At 46.6% G+C, this 19260-nt stretch overlaps 1 protein-coding gene across 2 annotated transcripts; it reads left to right on the forward strand.

The window, feature by feature from the left end:
* The first annotated feature begins 1288 nt into the window (after positions 1-1288).
* On the forward strand, positions 1289-18557 carry PRRC1 (proline rich coiled-coil 1). Of its 2 annotated transcripts, XM_032234153.1 has the most exons (10): positions 1289-1392; positions 2942-3004; positions 4640-4759; positions 6288-6683; positions 8082-8236; positions 10652-10754; positions 11871-12034; positions 12708-12811; positions 12923-13025; positions 17128-18557. In XM_032234153.1, the coding sequence occupies exons 3-10, from the start codon at positions 4663-4665 to the stop codon at positions 17335-17337; spliced, it is 1332 nt and encodes a 443-aa protein (XP_032090044.1). In that variant the 5' UTR covers positions 1289-1392; positions 2942-3004; positions 4640-4662; the 3' UTR covers positions 17338-18557. The 2 variants fall into 2 exon arrangements, with proteins under 2 accessions (XP_032090044.1, XP_032090045.1); XM_032234154.1 differs by lacking the exon at positions 2942-3004 and having other exon boundaries at positions 1290-1392.
* Positions 18558-19260: the final 703 nt, after the last annotated feature.

A 19260-nucleotide genomic window follows, 5' to 3' on the forward strand; every position in this document is an offset into this window, starting at 1 on the left:
AGGAGTTCGATCCTGACTGGCTCAAGGTTGACTCAGCCTTCCGTCCTTCTGAGGTTTGGTAAAATGAGAATCCAGATTATTGGGTTCAATAGGCTGACCCTGTAAGCCGCTTAGAGAAAGCACTGTAAATGGTATATAAGTGCTATTGCTTATGACTATTTTTCACACTTAACGACCATTGGAACATCCCCTCACGTGATCAATTTTCAGATACTTGAAAACTGACTCATAATTATGGCCATTGCAGTCTCCTGGGGGGGGGGGGTGTCACATACTCCCCTCTTGTGACTTTCTAACAAGCAAAATGAAAAGGGGGAAGCCAGATTCGCTTAACATCCGCAGTCCTATTTTATCAATTCCAGCTATTCCTTTAATGACGGGGGCAAGAAAGGTTGTCCAAAAGGCCAAACTCCCCTAACAAATGTCTTCTATAGCAACGCAACAGTCCTGCGAGGTGGGCCAATGGGGACCAGCTGAGGCTGACCAGCTGCATGTGTGTGTTGCTTTTATTCATTTCAGTACATATTTCCCATTTCTTAATTTTAGGGGAGCTCAAAATGGCCATGGAACACATTTTATTTATTGAAATTCCCCAACAGTAAGAACAATTAACCAATGGAACAGCTTGCCACCAGAGGTTATGAGGTTATCACTGGAAGCTTTCAAGACGAGACCGGACAACCATTGGTCTCCTGCTTGAGCATGGGGTTGAACTAGATGACCTCCAAGGTCCCAGCTCTGTTATTCTGGAAGGATCTCCTGCTTAAGCAAGGGGGTTGGACTAGAAGACCTCCAAGGTCCCTTCCAACTCTGTTATTCTGTAAGGGTCTCCTGCTTGAGTAAAGGGGGCTGGACTAGAAGACCTCCAAGGTCCCTTCCAACTGTTATTCTGTAAGGGTTTCCTGCTTGAGCAAAGGGGGTTGGACTAGAAGACCTCCAAGGTCCCTTCCAACTCTGTTATTCTGTAAGGGTTTCCTGCTTGAGCAAAGGGGGCTGGACTAGAAGACCTCCAAGGTCCCTTCCAACTCTGTTATTCTGTAAGGATCTCCTGCGTGAGCATGGGGTTGAACTAGATAACCTCCAAGGTCGCTTCCAACTCTGGTCTGTTATAACACATGGGGGGGGGGGCTCTCCATGGCGGACGTAAATCGAGGACTACGCGTCCTGTGGCGTCTTCTTCCCCCTCCCTCCCTCCCTCTCTCTCTTCAGCCTCCTGACGCGCGTCTCCCTCCCTCTCTCTCCCTGAACGTGGGAAGGCATCGAGGCGTGGCCGCGGCGGCGGCTCCTCCTCCTCGTGGCGGGGCGAGCGAACGTGGCAGCCGGCGGAGGCGGCCCCCCGGCCGAGCCTTCCCGCCCCTCCATTTTGCACCGGGCGCAGAGCGGGAGGCTGAGGTGAGGCGGCGCGGGGGGCTTCCCTTCACAGGGGGGTTGGGGGAAGAATCTTCTCTGAGGGGGGGAAACACACATTATGATACATGGTTTTTATTATGGGTGAGGGTCGTGTCTGGTTTTAACTTTGAGGGGGGGCGGGAGGGAGGCTCATCACGGCCGCTCCCTTCCCTCTCCCGCAATTCCCCTCACGGGGGGCTCGTGTCGCCCCTCGTGCCCGCCCGTTTCACGCGAGCGCGCGCCTGGGGGCCTCAGCGCCGCGGTGGGAGGGAGGGAGGGGAGTCGGGTGGGGGAGGGGGAAGGCACGCTCACGTACAGACGCCGGGCGGCGGAGCAGATCGCCGAGACGTGGCAATGCCGGGCGGCGCGCGTGCGCACACGGGGGCAAAGACCGCCTGAACAGCCGTTCCTCCCCCCACACCCCTCCCGTACCCCGTGGCATGTCGGGAGTCGTAGTTCTCTTGGGCGGCCTGCAACTTTCTGTGGCTTCCCTTCGTTTTTTTTTTTTTTCTTCTTCTCTTTTCCTCTTTTGCCTTTTCATGTTTTCTTTCTTTGGGGCTCATTCTCTTTATTTCTTCCACCTTTCCTTTTTCTTTTTTTCTTTGCTGGTTTTTCCCCCTCCTTCTCTGGCCTAATTCTCACTCACTCTCTTTTTATCTCTTTCTTTCTCTCCCTCCCTCCCTTCCACTCCATGTCTTTCTTCATTTATTTCTCTCTCTTAATTTCTCTTTCTCTCTTACTTTCCCTCCCTTCCTCTCCTTCTCTCCTTCACTCTTTTCTCTTTCTTTTTCTCTTTTTCTCTCTCTTACTTTCCCTCCCTTCCTTCCTCTCTCTCTCTTTTCACTCTCTCTCTCTTAATTCTTCTCTCTCTCTCTCTTACTTTTCCTCCCTTTCTCTCTTTCACTTTCTTTTTCTCTTTCTCTCTCTTACTTTCCTTCCCTTCCTCTCTCTTTCCTCTTTCTCTCTCTCTTCCTCTCTTCCTCTTCTTTCTTTCTTTCTTTCTTTCTTTCTTTCTTTCTTTCTTTCTTTCTTTCTTTCTTTCTTTCTTTCTTTCTTTCTTTCTTTCTTTCTTTCTTTCTTTCTTTCTTTCTTTTATAATTTCACTATTTGCCAGAAGTGCAGGAGTTATTTTTGGTATCCAGTAAGTGGTGGGGTGTCTGTATTTTAGTTGTCCCACCATCAGGTCTAGTAGTTAAAGCATCAGAAGGCTAAAAAAAAAACCCTGGGAGACCTGAGTTCTAGTCCTACTTTAGTCTGCATCTGCAAGCCTAAAAGATGACTTGAGTGGTGAGGTGGCTTAGAGGTGGAGCTCTCTCCTCACAATCAGGAGGCTGTGAGTTCAATCCTTAGATAGAGGCTGATTTTTCTCTCTCTCTGGGCACCTTGAGAATATATCTGCTAAAAAAAAACCTCCGCATTGGCGACAGGAAAGGCATCTGGCCAGTAAATACTCAGCTCCATTCAGTTGCCCAGATTCCACCCCCCAAGGGATTATGGGGTGGTTAAAAGAGGATGATTTGCTATCCCTCTTTTTTCTTTTCCTCTCCTCCAGGACAAATTTTGAAGCACAATGGAAGGTGTCATCCTGTGAACAGGGAAACCAGCAGGAGGGCAGGTGAGGGATCCTTCCAGTTAAGTCCAGGTCGTCCTTCACTTACTCACTTTGTGATCAGTTGAAATTAAAACCTACCTGGAAAAAAAGGGGACTTTTTTTCCAGATCCAGAATTCCGAAATGCATTAGCCTTTCCTGCTTGAGCAGGGGGTTTGACTGGATGACCTCCAATGTCCCTTCCAACTCTGTTATACTATGCATTCCAACTGCCATCCCCTCCCCTCTCACTCATGTGACTGGATTTTGGGCCCTTGGCAACACAACCACATTTTCAGCCATTAGGAGTGTCATGTGGTCACTTCCAATGACCACAAGCCCAGGCACATCCAATTTTTGGGCATAACTATGCCAAGGGGAGCAATGGATTCACTTAATGACCATAGCATTCATTTAATGAACCGCTGCAAAACAAAAGCCATGTAAAATTGTGTTGGTTGTGTGACTTTTCACAGTTGTGGATGGTCTATGAGACTAAAACATATGAAGAACGGTTGCAGGAACTGGGCCTGGCTAGTCTAGGGAAGAGAAGGACCAGGGGAGACAGGAGAGCATCTTCCAATATTTGAGGGGCTGCCACAGAGAGGAGGAAGGGGGTCAAGCTATTCTCCAAAGCCCCTGAAGGCCAGAGAAGGAAGAATGGATGGAAACTGACCAAGGAGAGATTCAACCTAGAAATAAGGAGGATTTTCCTGACAGTGAGAATAATCAGCTCACGTAACAGAAGTTGCCTTCAGAAGTTGTGGGAGCTTCATCCCTGGAGGCTCTCAAGAAGAGACTGGATTGCCAACTGTCAGAAATGGTGTAGGGTCTCCTGCTTGAGCAGGGGGTTGGACTAGATGACCTACAAGGTCCCTTCCAACTCTGTTAATGTGTTATGGTCGTAACTCAAGGACTATCTGCAGAGTCTCCAGGATTAAAAGCAGACCATCTTGTAAAGAATAATGACTTATGACCATCATTACTGCTGCTAAGTGAGACAATTGTTAAGTGAGTTTTTCTCCATTTTACAACCTTCCTTGACATGGTTGTTAAATAACCACTGAAGTTACTAAGTTAGTAACAGGCTTGTAAAGTGAATCTGGCTTCTCCATTTGCTTCTGACCCTTTGTCAAAACTTGATCCCGAAGCACTGCAACCGTCGTAAATATGAGCCAGTGGCCAAGTATCTGAATTTTGATCACATGACCACGGGGATGCTATAATAGTTGTAACTGTGAAAAACGGTAATCAGTCGCTTTTTTCAGTGATGATGTAACTTTGAGTGGTCCCTGAATTTTTGATGCTAAATTTTTGGATGAGAAATTTTTGGATGGGAATTTCTCCCTGTTTTACCACTTTCTTGCCACGATTGTTAAGTGAATCCCCGCCGCCGGGAAGTCAGTCAGCCGGTTGTTAAGTGAATCTGTCTTCCCCATCGACTCAGCTTATCCTATGGTTGCAAAAGGGTGACCTCGGGACACAGCTACAGTCATGAAAACGTTGCTTTTTTCATTGACATCGTAACTTCCAAGTCACTAAGTGAGCTGTCGTAAGTCGAGGACTTCCTGTTCTGTACCTTGTTTATCGATTGATTTGGTTGTGCCTTGTTGGATTCTGTGATTCTCCTTATTTTGACTATGATATTCCTTTCCCCCCAGGATTGTGTTCCTGAAATAAAACCATGATGGAAGAGAGCGGGATAGAGACAACGCCCCCCACGACCCCCCCACCCACCACAACCTGGGCTGCTTCTCCTCCTGCACCCCCAGTCTCACGAGGTATCCCTTCTCCGACCGTGTCCCATCTTCTCCATGTTGGTACCCAGACATTTCCCGATTTCCCTGCAAAGCAAAAGTTGCAAACGACGTGTGTTGGGGTAGGGTGGTTGAACAATTGTGGGTCACACCACCCACCCTAGACAACTTCATTATTTTCAGCAAGGTACCATATTTTTTGGAGGATAAAATGCTCTGGAGTATAAGACACACCTTAGTTTTTTGGGAGGAAAATAAGAAAAAAAAAATTCTATCTCAACCCTGGTGTTCTGAGCGAGGCTTCCCGAGAGCCAGAAGGAAACTCTTTGTCCTGACAAAAACCCCTTTTATTAATCGGCTGTGAATTCTGCTCATTCACATCCAGCAAAGTCTTTCAAAGGAGGATTTACAGTCACAGACCTTCTCTGGCTTGGAGAGCTGCCAGGCCGATCTCTGCAGAACTTGGCCAGGAGTCTCGGAGAGTCACCAACCAATTAAACAAACTAATTGTCTCCTGCAAACTCCACTCCCCTTTTGCTCCTCTTTATTTCCTCTGGGTGAGGCCCTTCATCGTTCACCTGTGGCCTTACTCCCAAGTCGACCCCTGTTCTTTAGCTCTTCTCTTCGTCTGGCAACTCTGCGCATGCGCACACTGTGAACAGGCTCCAGCTGTTCTTCTGCCCCACTGATGTCTGACTCCGAAGGCAGCTGATAACTGTCAGACGGCCCTGGCCCCCTCTCTGCCTCTGACACAGAGCCCTCCTCAGAGCCTTCCCCAGACTCCAGGACTGGCCCATCTTCCTCCCCAACCTCCTCACTCTCCGACTCGGCTGCCAGCTCTGCTGGTGGGCCACAACACCTTCCAGCATCCATCGGTATTCAACTGTCCAGTGTCCTTAAAATGCGACGCCTGGAGGCTGAAAGTTGGGGGGCGGTGGGTGGGCGGGGCTACATTTGGTATGTAAGACACGCCCAAATTTTCACCCTCTTTTATGGTGTGTCTTATAATCCGAAAAATACGGTAATTTAATTTCACCATCCTGGCCCATCCATTCCTTCGTTGTGGGAATCTTATAAGTCTTTCCATCTCCATACACACAGGAGAGACTCGCTGCGGGAATTTGACATATAGATAGTCCTCGAGTTAGGACCACAATGGAGCCCCAAATTTATGTTGTGCTAAGTGAAACGCTTCTTAAAACCACATTTAAAACAATGAAAACTAGCAAAAGAGATCAAATACATTAATAAGAGTACAGGATAACAAAAATCAATTTTTTTGCCACCTTCTGGCAAGCCAAGTCAATGGGGAAGCCAAATTCCCTTAACAACCGCGTTGCTATCTTAAATGCAGTGGATTTAAATTAGAACGGTGGCAAGCCAAGTTGTAAAATGGGGCGAAACTCAACGAATGTTTCACTTAGTAACATACATTGTGGCCGTAACCCGAGGACTGCCCCTATTTCCCATTTCTATATTCCCTTCAAGGAAGGGTCTCCCGGAGATGATTTTAATACCCTTCCTTTGTCTGTTTCTTCTCTCCTCACTGCAGCCCCGCTCCCTGTCCCAAAGGACCCCCCTACGTCCCCTTTTCCCTCTTCCGTCTTCTCTCCCGCCGCAACCCCTCTGGTCTCCTCCCTTCCTTCTGCACCCCCCACTTCCCTTTTGCCTCCGGCAGCCATTTGCACAAACCCCGCTCCTGGGCCCGTCGGCCTGCCCCCCGTCGCTGCTCCGATGACCTCCGGTTTTGGTCCCCCCGTGACTCAGTTTCCAGCAGCTTTGCCTCCGCCGAGCTGTGCTCCCGGGCCGCCGGGGTTTTCCGTGCCTCCCGCTGGGCCTCCGATCTCTGGCTTTTCCATGACTTCCAGCTATGACATCACGAAAGGCCATGCGGGACGAGCGCCCCAGACACCTCTGATGCCCTCCTACACGGCTCTACCTGTCACAGGTAAGCAGAAAAGCTTTCCCTGCTCCCAAAGAGGATGGAAATTGAAGAAATGCCTTATTTGGCCTTCTGGGTTCTAAACACCCGTGCCTGGCTCAAACCATGGGGTGTCATGTCCCAAAGGTGCTTTTTTCAGGAGACAACTGGACTTTCTTGGTTTTTATTTTCCTTTTGAAGATGTTTCACTTCTCACCCAAGAAGCTTCTTCAGCTCTGATGGGATGGTGGGGAAGGGAAGGATTGATCCTCCTTGCAGGCAGCTGGTCATTTGCATCCTTTTAGAGGGTCATTGAGGCCACTTGGAGGTTTATTTGTGTCTTCTTTAAAGACATTTCACCTCATCCAAGAAGCTTCTTCAGCTCTGGCTGGATGGTGGGGAAGGGAAGGATTGACACTCCTTGCAGACAGCTGGTCATTTGCATCCTTTTTAGAGGGTCATTGAGGTCACTTGGAGGTTTATCTGTGTCTTCTTTAAAGACCTTTCGCTTCTCATTCAAGAAGCTTCTTCAGCTCTGGCTGGATGGTGCGAAAGGGAAGGATTTACACTCCTTGCAGACAGCTGGTCATTTGCATCCTTTTTAGAGGGTCATTGAGGCCACTTGGAGGCTTAGCTGTATCCTCAGGGTCACCCGAGTGGTGCAAATGGTTCCTGTAGTCTGCAATTTTCCCCCTCTGGAAATCCATTCCTACTCCCACCCCATTCCAAGGGTGTCCATCCCAAATTGCATAGCTAACAGTCTGTAGAGATTCTCAAGTCATCCTGGTTGTCCCAAAGGTGCTTTTTTCAAGACCCAACTGCACTTTCTTGTTTTTTTCTTTTGAAGGCGTTTCGCTTCTCATCCAAGAAGCTTCTTCAGTTCTGACCGGATGGTGGATGCTGGTCATTGACCAGCCGCCTGCAAGGAGGATCAATCCTTCCATTCTCCACCATCCAGTCAGAGCTAAAGAAGCTTCTTGGATGAGAAGGGAAACGTCTTTAAAGAAGACACAAATAAATCTCCAAGTGGCCTCAACGACCCTCTAAAAGGATGCAAATGACCAGCTGTCTGCAAGGAGGATCAATCCTTCCATTCCTCACCATCCAGCCAGAGCTGAAGAAGCTTCTTGGATGATAAGCGAAAAGTCTTTAAAGAAGACACAAATAAGCCTCCAAGTGGCCTCAACGATCTTCTAAAAGGATGCAAATGACCAGCTCCCTGCAAGGAGTATAAATCTGTCCATTCCTCACCATCTGGCCAGAGCTGAAGAAGCTTCTTGGATGAGAAGCGAAACATCTTCAAAAGAAAAAACCAGAAAATCCAGTAGTCTCCTGAAATAAGCACTTTTGGGACAACCAGGATGGCTGAGAATCACTGCAGACATTGGAGATCATGGCTTAACATGCATATCTTCTGATTTTCAGGTCCTTTGGCAAGCCCTCTGTCACAGCCGGTCCCTCTGTCTACCTCCACCTTACCCAGCGGCTCTTCCATCACTTTTCCAGAGGATCATGGAGACCCCCAAAACATCGGGGTGCACAATGAAGCGTCTGCGGGAGGACTTTGGGGCTTCATAAAAGTAAGCGGTGCTTTTCTAGCGACCACGTAATGCAGTGGTCCCCAAGTTTTGCGGCTTGGTGGCCGGCTGGAGGGAAGCGAGGGGAATAGAGCTGCATGAGGGGCAGGCCAGCGCATGCGTGCGCAGCTCAGCACATGAACCGCTGTAAGTCAAGGACTACCACGCCTGTACTATAAACCCTGGCAAGCGAACAACTTGCCAGGGTTACTACAAGGATTAACCCCGTGTTTCTCAAACTTGCACACTTTAAGAAAGGTGGGCTTTTAACTTCCGGAATTCCCCAGCCAGCCTGTCCAACTCATACTACTAGTCCTCGACTTATGACAACCCATTTAGCAACTGTTCAGTTGAAACGGCACTGGGAAAAAAGTGACATGACGGTTTTTCCCAGCTACATTTCTAGCCTCCCCATGGTCACCTGTTCAAAATTCAGTCTCTTGGCCTCGGGTTCCTATTTATGACCGTCGCTGGGTCTGGGGGTCATGTGATTCCCTCTTGCGACTTTTGAGCAGCAAAGTCAATGGGGAAGCCAGATTTACTTAACTAAGCTACTAACTCAGTGTTTCTCAACCTTGGCGACTTTAAGTCCTGTGGACTTCAACTCCCAGAATCCTGGGAGTTGAAGTCCACAGGACTTAAAGTCGCCAAGGTTGAGAAAAAGTGTACTAACTAAACCCAACTGCAGTGATTCCCTTAAGAGCGTGGCAAGAAAGGTCGTAAAGTGGAGCAGAACTCACTTGACAAATGTCTCCCTTCACAACCTAAATGTTGGGTCTCCCTTGTGGTCGTACGTCGAGGACTACCAGTACTGGGGGTTGGAATTTTTGCAATTGCATCAGTGGTGGGTTTCAAATATTTTAGAATCTCTTCTGTGGGTGTGGCCTGCTTTGTGGGAGTGGCTTGCCAGCCATGTGACTGGATGGGAGTGGCTTTCCAGCCATGTGACCGGGTGGGAGTGGCTTGCCAGTCATGTGACTGGGTGGGCAAGGCCAACTTGTAAAATGTGGTGAAACTCACTTAACAACGCTCTTGCTTAGCCACCAAAATGTTGGCTCAGGAACTCTGGCATTTGAACCATGCAAGTCTTAAAGCTTAAAGTTACAAGACCTTTGCACCCCTAACTCTTTAGAAAAATAAAAAACCAGGGGTGTTCAAACTTGACAGCTTTAAGACTTGTGGACTTCAACTCCCAGAATTCCTCCTCTCGCTCTTCATCTTGATGATGTGCAGACGGACGGGGGGAGGGAGCTGGAACCGGTTCTAAATGGCACTGTATATTTGTGGAACCTCTTCTATAGAAGAGGTTAGAACTGGCAGGAACCCACCCCTGAATTGCATACTGATTTAAGTGGGCAGGACAGAGAAACACTGGCCAATCTATCCTGCTGTTACTGGTTCAGGAGATGATGAAGATCCCATTTCTTCCCCCAAATAACCATCTAGAATGCTAGCAAAGGACAGATGCAACTGCCATATTTTTGGGAGTATAAGACGCACCTTTCCCCCCGCTAAAAGAGGGGTGAAAATTTGGGTGCGTCTTATACACTGAATGTAGCCCCACCCACCCACCGGCCCCCACCCTTTGCCCTCTGCCTCCCAGCAATTTGCCTCCTTGCAGCAAAGGGGAAAATGGGGGTTGCTGAGGCTACAATAGGCTATACCAGTGTTTCTCAACCTTGGCAACTTGAAGATGTCCGGACTTCAACTCCCAGAATTCCCCAGCCAGCGAATGCTGGCTGGGGAATTCTGGGAGTTGAAGTCCGGACATCTTCAAGTTGCCAAGGTTGAGAAACACTGGGCTATACTATAGCAATCCCTGCAGCCTGAAATGGCTGATGGGGAGGCCCATGCTGAAACTGAAAGTGAAACTTCCTGTTTGCTCCAGAAGGTAAATTGCTGGGAGGCAGAGACAGATTTTTTTTTCTTGTGCTCATCAGGCTGTTTGCTGCAAGGAGGGAAGTCAATAACTACAAATGCCTATAGAATGTTCAAATTATCAGACTTATTTCTTAAAGACTGCTTTATTGTTGATCTAGACAGCTTAACAAAATGAAGAAGCTTTTTAAAATAAATGCTCGATCTGAAGAGAGGCCCAGTGCTCCTGTATCTTCTTTCAAATAGCAGAGAATAACGTAGACTTCCAAAAAGCCACATCAATTTTAACAGCATCTGTACAAGTATAGTCTGAAATGTAACACAGCAAACAGCGTATCTTGTCTGCTGTTTGCTGTTTTGTTGCAAGGAGGCAAATTGTTGGGAGGCAGAGGCAGATTTTTTCTCTTTGTTTTCCTCCCCAAAAGCTTATACTTCGGAGCGTCTTATATTCCGAAAAATACGGTATGTTCGGGGGCTCATGTTAGCCTGGCAGACAAGCCAAGTTTGGTGACTTCCAGATTTGTTCCCCCCCCCCCCCAGGGCGTGGCTGGCAATCCTGTGGTCAAGTCGGTGCTGGATAAAACCAAACACTCGGTGGAAACTGTGATCACAACGCTGGATCCTGGCATGGCCCCGTATATCAGTAAGGGAAGCTGCAACTTATTGTGTCCCCCTGAACCAGGACTTTGCCGGCTCTTCACTGTCAGTCCTGCCCCAGTCAAGTCCCTTAGGAAAGAAAGACTCTCGACTACATTTAGTTCAGTGGACCCCAACCTTTTGGGCAACAGGGTGTGGTTGCGTGGAGAGAGCTTTTTCCATGGACTGGAGGGGTGTGGTTTCACACGTGGGCTGCATCCCACGGATGGGGCTTCCCTTGTTGTGCGGCCCAGTTTCTGGCATGCCGCAGACCGGTGCTGGTCCATGGACTAGGGGTTGGGACCCCAATTTAGGTGAAGTGATAGGTTCTTTTACTAAAAGTTGCTGGTTGTAGCCAACAAACCTGGCAGCTTTCAGACTTGTGGACTTCAACTCCCAGAATTCCACAGCCGGCAAACCTGGCAACTTTTAAGACTTCTGGACTTCAACTCCCAGAATTCCTTAGCTAGAAAACCTGGCAGTTTTAAGACTTCTGGACTTCAACTCCCAGAATTCCTTAGCTAGAAAACCTGGCAGTTTTAAGACTTCTGGACTTCAACTCCCAGAATTCCTTAGCTAGAAAACCTGGCAGTTTTAAGACTTGTGGACTTCAACTCCCAGAATTCCTTAGCTAGAAAACCTGGCAGTTTTAAGACTTCTGGACTTCAACTCCCAGAATTCCCTAGCTAGAAAACCTGGCAGTTTTAAGACTTCTGGACTTCAACTCCCAGAATTCCCTAGCTAGAAAACCTGGCAACTTTAAGACTTCTAGATTCCAACTTCCAGAATTCCCCAGCCAGCATGGCTGACTGAGGAATTCTGGGAGTTGAAGTCCACAAATCTTAAAGTAACCAAGGTTGGAGGCCCTTAGTTTAAGGAATTGTCTTCTGCAGCAGCACAATTTGGAAGCATCCATTCTTGGCACTCAGCCTTCCTTCTGGTCCAACACTCACAGCCACCCATTATTCCTGGGAAAACCATAGCTTTGACTCAAGGGACCTTTCTTGGCAAGGTTTTCAAGTGTGTTTTCCGTTAAAGGCTATTTTCTTAAGTTACGGTGTGGCCAGAATGTTTCGGCCTTGTCTTGGGCACCAATGTAATTTTGGGTGTTTCTGCTTTTTAGAATCTGGAGGAGAGGTGGACATCGTGGTCACTTCCCTGAAGGAGATCAAGGTCGCTGCAGTGAGACAAGCATTCCAGGATGTCTTTGGCATGGCTACCGTAACGGGGGAAGATGGCCACTCCAACATAGCCCCCCAGCCTGTGGGCTACGCAGCTGGATTGAAAGTGAGTGGTTTGGGAAAGGGTGGAATTTCCAAAGATTTGGGGAAGAATAGAAGATTACCATTAGAATAGCATAGAATTAGAATGAATTAGAATTAGGAATAGAATGGAAAAATTCTGAATAGGGATAGGATAGAAGAATTCTGAATAGAAAGGAATAGAATAGAAAGAATGAATTAGAATTAGGAATAGAATGGAAAAATTCTGAATAGGGATAGAATAGAAGAAACCTCCAAGTGGCCTCAATGACTGTCTCAAAGGATGCAAATGATCAGCTGTCTGCAAGGAGGATCAATCCTTCCCTTCCCCACCATCCAGTCAGAACTGAAGAAGCTTCTTGGATGAGAAGCGAAACCTCTTCAGAGAAAAACCAGAAAGTCCAGTTTCCTCCTGAAAAAAAAAACACCTTTGGGACAAGCATAAGTTGGAGGACTGAGCATCTCCGTGGACATCCATTCTGCCTGATCCTTGGGTGTCTTCTATAAAGCTTAAATTGTACAAAATACGCCGAATGGAAATAAACCCAGTGGTTGGCTGGGCAGTTTCGGTCCTGGGGCAGCGCATAACAGGATCGCCATTTGGTTTGGTGTCTTCCAATCCTTGTTTCTGGTTTAATGGATGTGGTTGAAGTAAGTGGCCAGCTCTGCCTTGATTTGGTATTTTCCTTGACTTCTAGGGGGCCCAAGAGAGGCTGGATGGTTTACGGAGGACCGGAGTTATCCACCAGAAGCAGCCAGCTGTGTCCGTGGAGAGCTTCATTGCAGAACTGCTCCCTGACAAGTAAGATGCAGGGCTTCAAACGCAGCTGGGAATCATTGGGAGTTAGACGATGGAGCCAAATCTAAAATCTTCCCCCCCTTCCCCCCCCCCCCCCCAAAAAAATCCTTACAGATGGTTTGATATTGGCTGCCTGATCCTGGAGGATCCAGTCCACGGGATTCATCTGCAAAGCTTTACACAAGCCACACCCATACCTGTGGAATACATACAACAGGTGAGTCTTTCTCTTCCCCCAAGCAGGAAAGTCAGATCATCCCAGGGATGACCATTTCAAAACTATTTTTATTTTATTTTATTTTATTTGCTTTTCGGCAAATTCAACTTTGACACCAGGTTCTAACAAGGAATGCTGTTTTTTTTTTGTTTTTTTTTGTGAGGCAAGAAATTTTAAAAAGCGACTGTTATTCTAAAGAGGGTTCATTCAGTCCTTTTCAGAATTGGGGGGGAAAATGCATCCGTTGGAATAAATTAAAGGAGAAAAAAAATACGGGCTTCTATTATAGAAATAAGGAGGGATTTTTTGATAGGGAGAACAATCAACCCATGGGACAGAAGTTGTGGGAGCTTCATTCCTGGAGGCCTTCAAGAAGAGATTGAACTGCCATCTGTCAGAAATGGTATAGGGTCTCCTGCTTGGGCAGGTGATTGCACTAGATGACCTCCAAGGTCCCTTCCAACCCTGTTAATCTGTTAATAAATGGCGTAGGGTCTCCTGCTTGGAGGGGGTTTGGACTAGATGACCTCCAAGGTCCCTTCCAACCCTGTTAATCTGTTAATAAATGGCGTAGGGTCTCCTGCTTGGAAGGGGGTTGGACTAGATGACCTATAAGGTCCCTTCCAACCCTGTTAATCTGTTAATAAATGGCGTAGGGTCTCCTGCTTGGAGGGGGGTTGGACTAGATGACCTCCAAGGTCCCTTCCAACCCTGTTAATCTGTTAATAAATGGCGTAGGGTCTCCTGCTTGGAGGGGGTTTGGACTAGATGACCTCCAAGGTCCCTTCCAACCCTGTTAATCTGTTAATAAATGGCGTAGGGTCTCCTGCTTGGAGGGGGGTTGGACTAGATGACCTATAAGGTCCCTTCCAACCCTGTTAAATCTGTAATATGTGATTTTGCTCTTCTGGTTTGCATTCTTTCCTTAGTGAATAAAATGTCAAAACAGCCTGTAAAAGTGGACTCCTTAGGAAGGTCTGCCCACATTGTCAAACCTGGTTTGTTCCCTGGTGTACATCCATCACCTATGGTTTAATATTACGTGAGAACCAGCCAGTTGTGGCTTCTTTGACCAAGAACCCTCTGCTGAAGGAGGAGATGCTATATACCATTCTAGACAAATGGCCGTCTAATCTCTTCTTTAAAATCCCCAGTGAAGAAGCAACCAGTTTCTGGTGGCAAGCTGTTCCACTTGTCCTCATTGTTAGGAAGTTCCTCCTTAGTCCTAGGTGGCGTCTTTCCTTGTTTCAGGCTGGAGTTTGGGCAACTCAATAGAATTGAGTGTTTCCTGGCCGGATGCCCTTCCTGTTGCTAATCTGGAGGGGTTTTTTTTTCAGCTGATATATTCTCATTGTGCCCAGAGAGAGAAATATCTGCCTCTACCTAGGATCGAACTCTCAGCCTCTTGATTGTGAGGCGAGAGCTCTGCCTCTAGGCCACCGCACCACTCGGACGACTGCTATCATGTCACCCCTAAATCCTTCCCTTCCCAAGTGTAGACATGCCTGGTTCCCACATCATCTGTTTGAGCCTCCAGTCCCCTAATCCCCTTTCTTGCTCTTCTCTGCACCCTTTCCAGAGTCTCCACATCTTTTTCATATTTTTTTCCAGAATTATTTTTATTTTTTGTTCTCTTACATACCATTTTAAGTGTATATTCACATAATTATTATTATTATTCTTTACATTTATTTCATGTCATAGGTTATAATATACAGTTTGGGTTGCTTTATTTACCATCCCTTCCTCCTGTTGTAACGCCACCTTATTTTCCCTTTCTTTTCTCCCTCCCTCCCTTCTCTACTTCCTTCCTTCCTCTTCTCCTTTCCCTTCTTCCCTTACCTTTCTCCTGCTCTTCCCTTTCCTATCCTCTCTCCTTCTCTTCCTCCCATCCTCCTCTCCTTACCTTTCTTCTTTCCCACGTCTTCCTTTCATTCCTCCTCTCTCCCTTTTCTCCCTCCCTCCCTTCTCTACTTTCTTCCCTCCTCTGCTTCCCCTTCCTTCTTCCCTTACCTTTCTCCTGCTCTTCCACTTCCCCTTCCTTCCCTCTCTCCTTCTCTTCCTCTCCCTTCCATCCTCCTCTCCTTACCTCTTTCTTCTTTCTCCCGTCTTCATTCTCTCCTCCTCTGTCTCTCCCTTTTCTCCCTCCCTCCCTCCCTCCCTTCTCTACTTTCTTCCTTTCTCCTCTCCTTCCCCTTCCTTCTCCCCTTACCTCTCTCCTGCTCTTCCTCTTCCTCTTCCCCTTCCTATCCTCTCTCCTTCTCTTCCTCTCCCTTCCATCCTCCTCTCCTTACCTCTTTCTTCTTTCCCACGTGTTCCTTTCATTCTCTCCTCCTCTCTCCCTTTCTTATTCTATTGTTGTTGGGGCATATTTCAAAACTCAGTTTATGTTTCCTTGGGATGGTATTTCCGCAAACCCAGATATAATTTGGTATGATTTCTTATTTCCTTCCCTAATCTAATCCTAACTATGTTCCCCCCCTCTTTATGTCTCGCTCTTTAACTTATATGTTTAATATTTCCTTTCCTGTTTTCCCAACATCTTTCTAGTATTATGGACACTATTATTCCACGTTTGGCCTCACCAGTCCAATATAAAGTGCCCCAATCACCTGGTGATTTTAATTCTACTCCTGTAATAATGCAACCTGTGTTGGTTTTTTGGGTGGCTGCAACACATGGTTTGGTCAGGAGTCTTTGTGACTTTGGCCACACCCAAAACTACTGAGCGCGGACACACATACACACACACACACACCTCTCCTTGTTATCCCACTCCCCAACTGGACAATTCCACGCCACCATGTTGCCTTCAGTTGTTAGCCCTGATGTAACTTAACAACACGTTCTGTGTAGCCACCACAGCAGTGAAGACTTGGTCGGGTAGCGACTTCAGGCTGTTTCTTATAAACCAAATTCTCTGTCTGCTCCCACGTTTCAAGACAGATAGTCCTCCGACTTACAATAGTTCATTTAGTGACTGTTCAAAGTTACCCCGGCAGGGAAAAGTGAGTTATGACGAATATTTCACACTTAACAATCGTGGCAGCATCCCCATGGTTGCATGATCAAAATTCAGAAGCTTGGCAAATGATTCCTATTTATGACCTTTGCTGTGTGGATCATCTGATCCCTTTTTGCGACCTTCTGACAAGCAAAGTCAATGGGGGAAGCCAGATTCATTTAACAGCCAGGTTGCTAACTTAGCAAGTGGCTCAGGGGCTAAGACGCTGAGCTTGTCGATCAGAAAAGTCAGCAGTTCAGTGGTTTGAATCCCTAGCGCCGCATAACAGAGTGAGCTCCCGTGACTTGTCCCAGTTTCTTAGAGCCGTGGTGGTGCAGTGGTTAAATGCAGCACTGCAGGCTACTTCAGCTGACTGCAGTTCTGCAGTTCGGCTGTTCAAATCTCACCGGCTCAGGGTTGACTCAGCCTTCCATCCTTCCGAGGTGGGTAAAATGAGGACCCGGATTGTTGGGGGCAATATGCTGACTCTGTAAACCGCTTAGAGAGGGCTGAAAGCCCTATGAAGCGGTATATAAGTCTAACTGCTATTGCTATTGCTATTCTGCCAACCTAGCAGTTCGAAAGCACGTAACAAAATGCAAGTAGAAAAATAGGAACCACCTTTGGTGGGAAGGGAAGAGCGTTCCATGCGCCTTTGGCATTGAGTCATGCCGGCCACATGACCACGGAGACGTCTTCAGACAGTGCTGGCTCTTCAGCTTTGAAACGGAGATAAGTACTGCCCCCTAGAGTCGGGAACGACTAGCACATATGTGCGAGGGGGAACATTTTACCTTTACCTTACTAACTTACCAACTGCAGGGATTCACTTAACAATTGTGCCAATAAAAATCGTAAACCGGGGCAAAACTCACTTGACAAATGTCTCACTGAACAACACAACATTTGGGCTCAATTGTGGTTGTGAATGGAGCATTTCCTGTACTCCTAAGAACATTCCCCTCTAACCAACAGGTTCTCTGCTCATTCCCAGCTCCCACAAATACCGTCGCAGAGTAAAGCACACGGAGGAACCCCAAGGCCCGCAGCTCTCATCGTGCTTCTCCACTAACCCTTCGTCTTCCTTCCTTTTTGCAGGCGCAGAGTTTGACTCCCGCGGACTACAACCTCCGGTGGTCGGGGCTGTTGGTGACGGTGGGCGAGGTGATCGCCAGGAACTTGCCGCACGTCAGCCGCACCGACTGGCACGCGGCATTCACCGGCATGTCGCGCCAACAGATGATCTACAGCGCAGCCAAAGCCATCGCAGGGATGTACAAGCAGCGTTTACCCCCAAGGACCGCTTGAAAGGAAAATCAGAAACTTCCCCAAGCCTGAAGAGAACCCATGGAAGCAACAAGCATGGTTTTGGCAGGGGGGGGCACTGTTTACTCTCCGTTTCCCACCCTGGTGCTACCCTGTAGTGCGTTGAGCTGGAATTTCCATGTTTGCAGACCAGCAATTTTGGAAAAGCACCAGGTTGGAGAAAGTTGCATTCACTAAAATAACATTTTCAAAGAGGTGCACATTTCAAGTTAAAACAGTAAAGCTGCTGATATATTAAGTCTTGTAATTTGGGGCCGGAGAATTATTCCACTTGGAATAATTGGAAATCCAAAATCTGAAAATCCCATTTCTTGGTGTTTTGATGTTTGTAAGGATGGACGACAGTCAGGTATAAATATTTGGCCTTTGTGAAATAACCCCCCTTTTTAAATTTTGTACCCATCTTGTCTTCATCACAGGGATGCAACCAAGATTTGTCTACATTTTGCAAAAAGTTAACAGCGATCCAGCAACATTCTTGGGATCTTCCAAAAATAGGGCATTACGGAATAGTTGTAATTCAGGGTTCTTTACTATTTGATTTTATTTTTAAAGGTGAGTTTTATACGAGACCCCAGTTTAAATCGTTCATTTTACGCAAAGGCCTTTTAAACTGATTTAGTTCAGACCTACAGTTCAAATCATGGAATTTAAAATGCTGTTTTCAAAACAATTGAACTGTTTGGTCGAATTTGATCCAGAGGTTTTGTTTTGGTTTAACTTTTCAGCATTTTGCTTCCAGCAAATCTATTCAGGGGAATTGCCTTCCCATCAGATTTCAGAATCGTCTTATCAGACGGTTAGTATAAATCATTATGTGTTAAGTGTCCATTCAAGAAAAACAATCTCCTGATGATGTAGGGCCAACTGTTAATACAAGCAGATAAACTGCATTTTGTTGGCAGTTAGATATAATTGCGACTTCTGAAAAAGCCAATTCTTATCCCTTTTCTGTCTCTGTTCTCTATCTCATATTTCTGTACTTTGATGCTCTCAATTCCTATTTATAAACTGCTAAGATGATATTTTGATAACATTTAGTACCAGCTTCTCAAATTTATACTGCTTAATCTTTTCTCTTTTTTCTAGAGGCTTTCAAAATACAATTTTATATAGAATACCTAGCCAGCCAGTTTCTTAATATTTTCCCAAGAATGTTACTTGTTTTGATGTAAATCAGAATTAAATCAATACTGCTCCAAGTAGAACTGTTGTTTGTTTTTCCCCTTAAAGCATTTAAGCATCTTCAGCAGATAATCTATCAATCAGAAGACAGCTGGAAGGGACCTTGGAGGTCTTCTAGTCCATCCTCCTGCTCAAGCAGGAGACCTTATAAGATTTCAGATATATCGGCTGTCGAGTCTCTTCTTTAAAATCTCCACTGAGTGAGCAACCACAACTTCTGGTGGCAAGCTGTTCCACTGGTTAATTGTACTCAAGTTAGGAAGTTTCATCTTAAATTCCAGATTGCTTTTGTCCTTGATTAATTTCCACCTGTTGTTTCTTGATTTGCCTTCTGGTGCTTTGAAAAATAAATTGACCGCCACTTCTTTGCGACACCCTTCAAATATTGGAATACTGCTATCATGTCCCCCCTAGTCTGGAATGGCCAAATCCAAATCCTGCAACCGTTCTTGTTTTAGTCTCCACTTGAATCATCATAGTTGCCTCTTCTCTGCAGTTTTCTCAGTCTCAACAATTTGTTTTTGTAACGTGACCAAAACTGGAAGCAATATTCCAGGTGTGGCCTTACTAAGGTTTTATTTCGGGTGATTTTGATTCTGTGCCTCTCTGTATACAATCAAGGATTGCATTAGCTTTTGGGCTGTTACCGCACAGTTGGCTCAAGTTTAAGTGATTGTCCACAAACTTTGACTTTTCTTACCATATTTGTTAAACGAGTCA

The sequence above is a fragment of the Thamnophis elegans genome, chromosome 17, assembly GCF_009769535.1.
Source record: "Thamnophis elegans isolate rThaEle1 chromosome 17, rThaEle1.pri, whole genome shotgun sequence".
Classification (NCBI taxonomy): domain Eukaryota; kingdom Metazoa; phylum Chordata; class Lepidosauria; order Squamata; family Colubridae; genus Thamnophis; species Thamnophis elegans.

Excerpts from the sequence above, each read along its gene's own strand:
- PRRC1 (XM_032234153.1), top strand. The coding sequence starts at position 4,663 with ATGATGGAAGAGAGCGGGATAGAGACAACGCCCCCCACGACCCCCCCA. Across the intron at positions 4,760-6,287 it reads TGCACCCCCAGTCTCACGAG|CCCCGCTCCCTGTCCCAAAG; the intron begins GTATCCCTTCTC and ends TCCTCACTGCAG. Across the intron at positions 12,035-12,707 it reads GCTACGCAGCTGGATTGAAA|GGGGCCCAAGAGAGGCTGGA; the intron begins GTGAGTGGTTTG and ends CTTGACTTCTAG.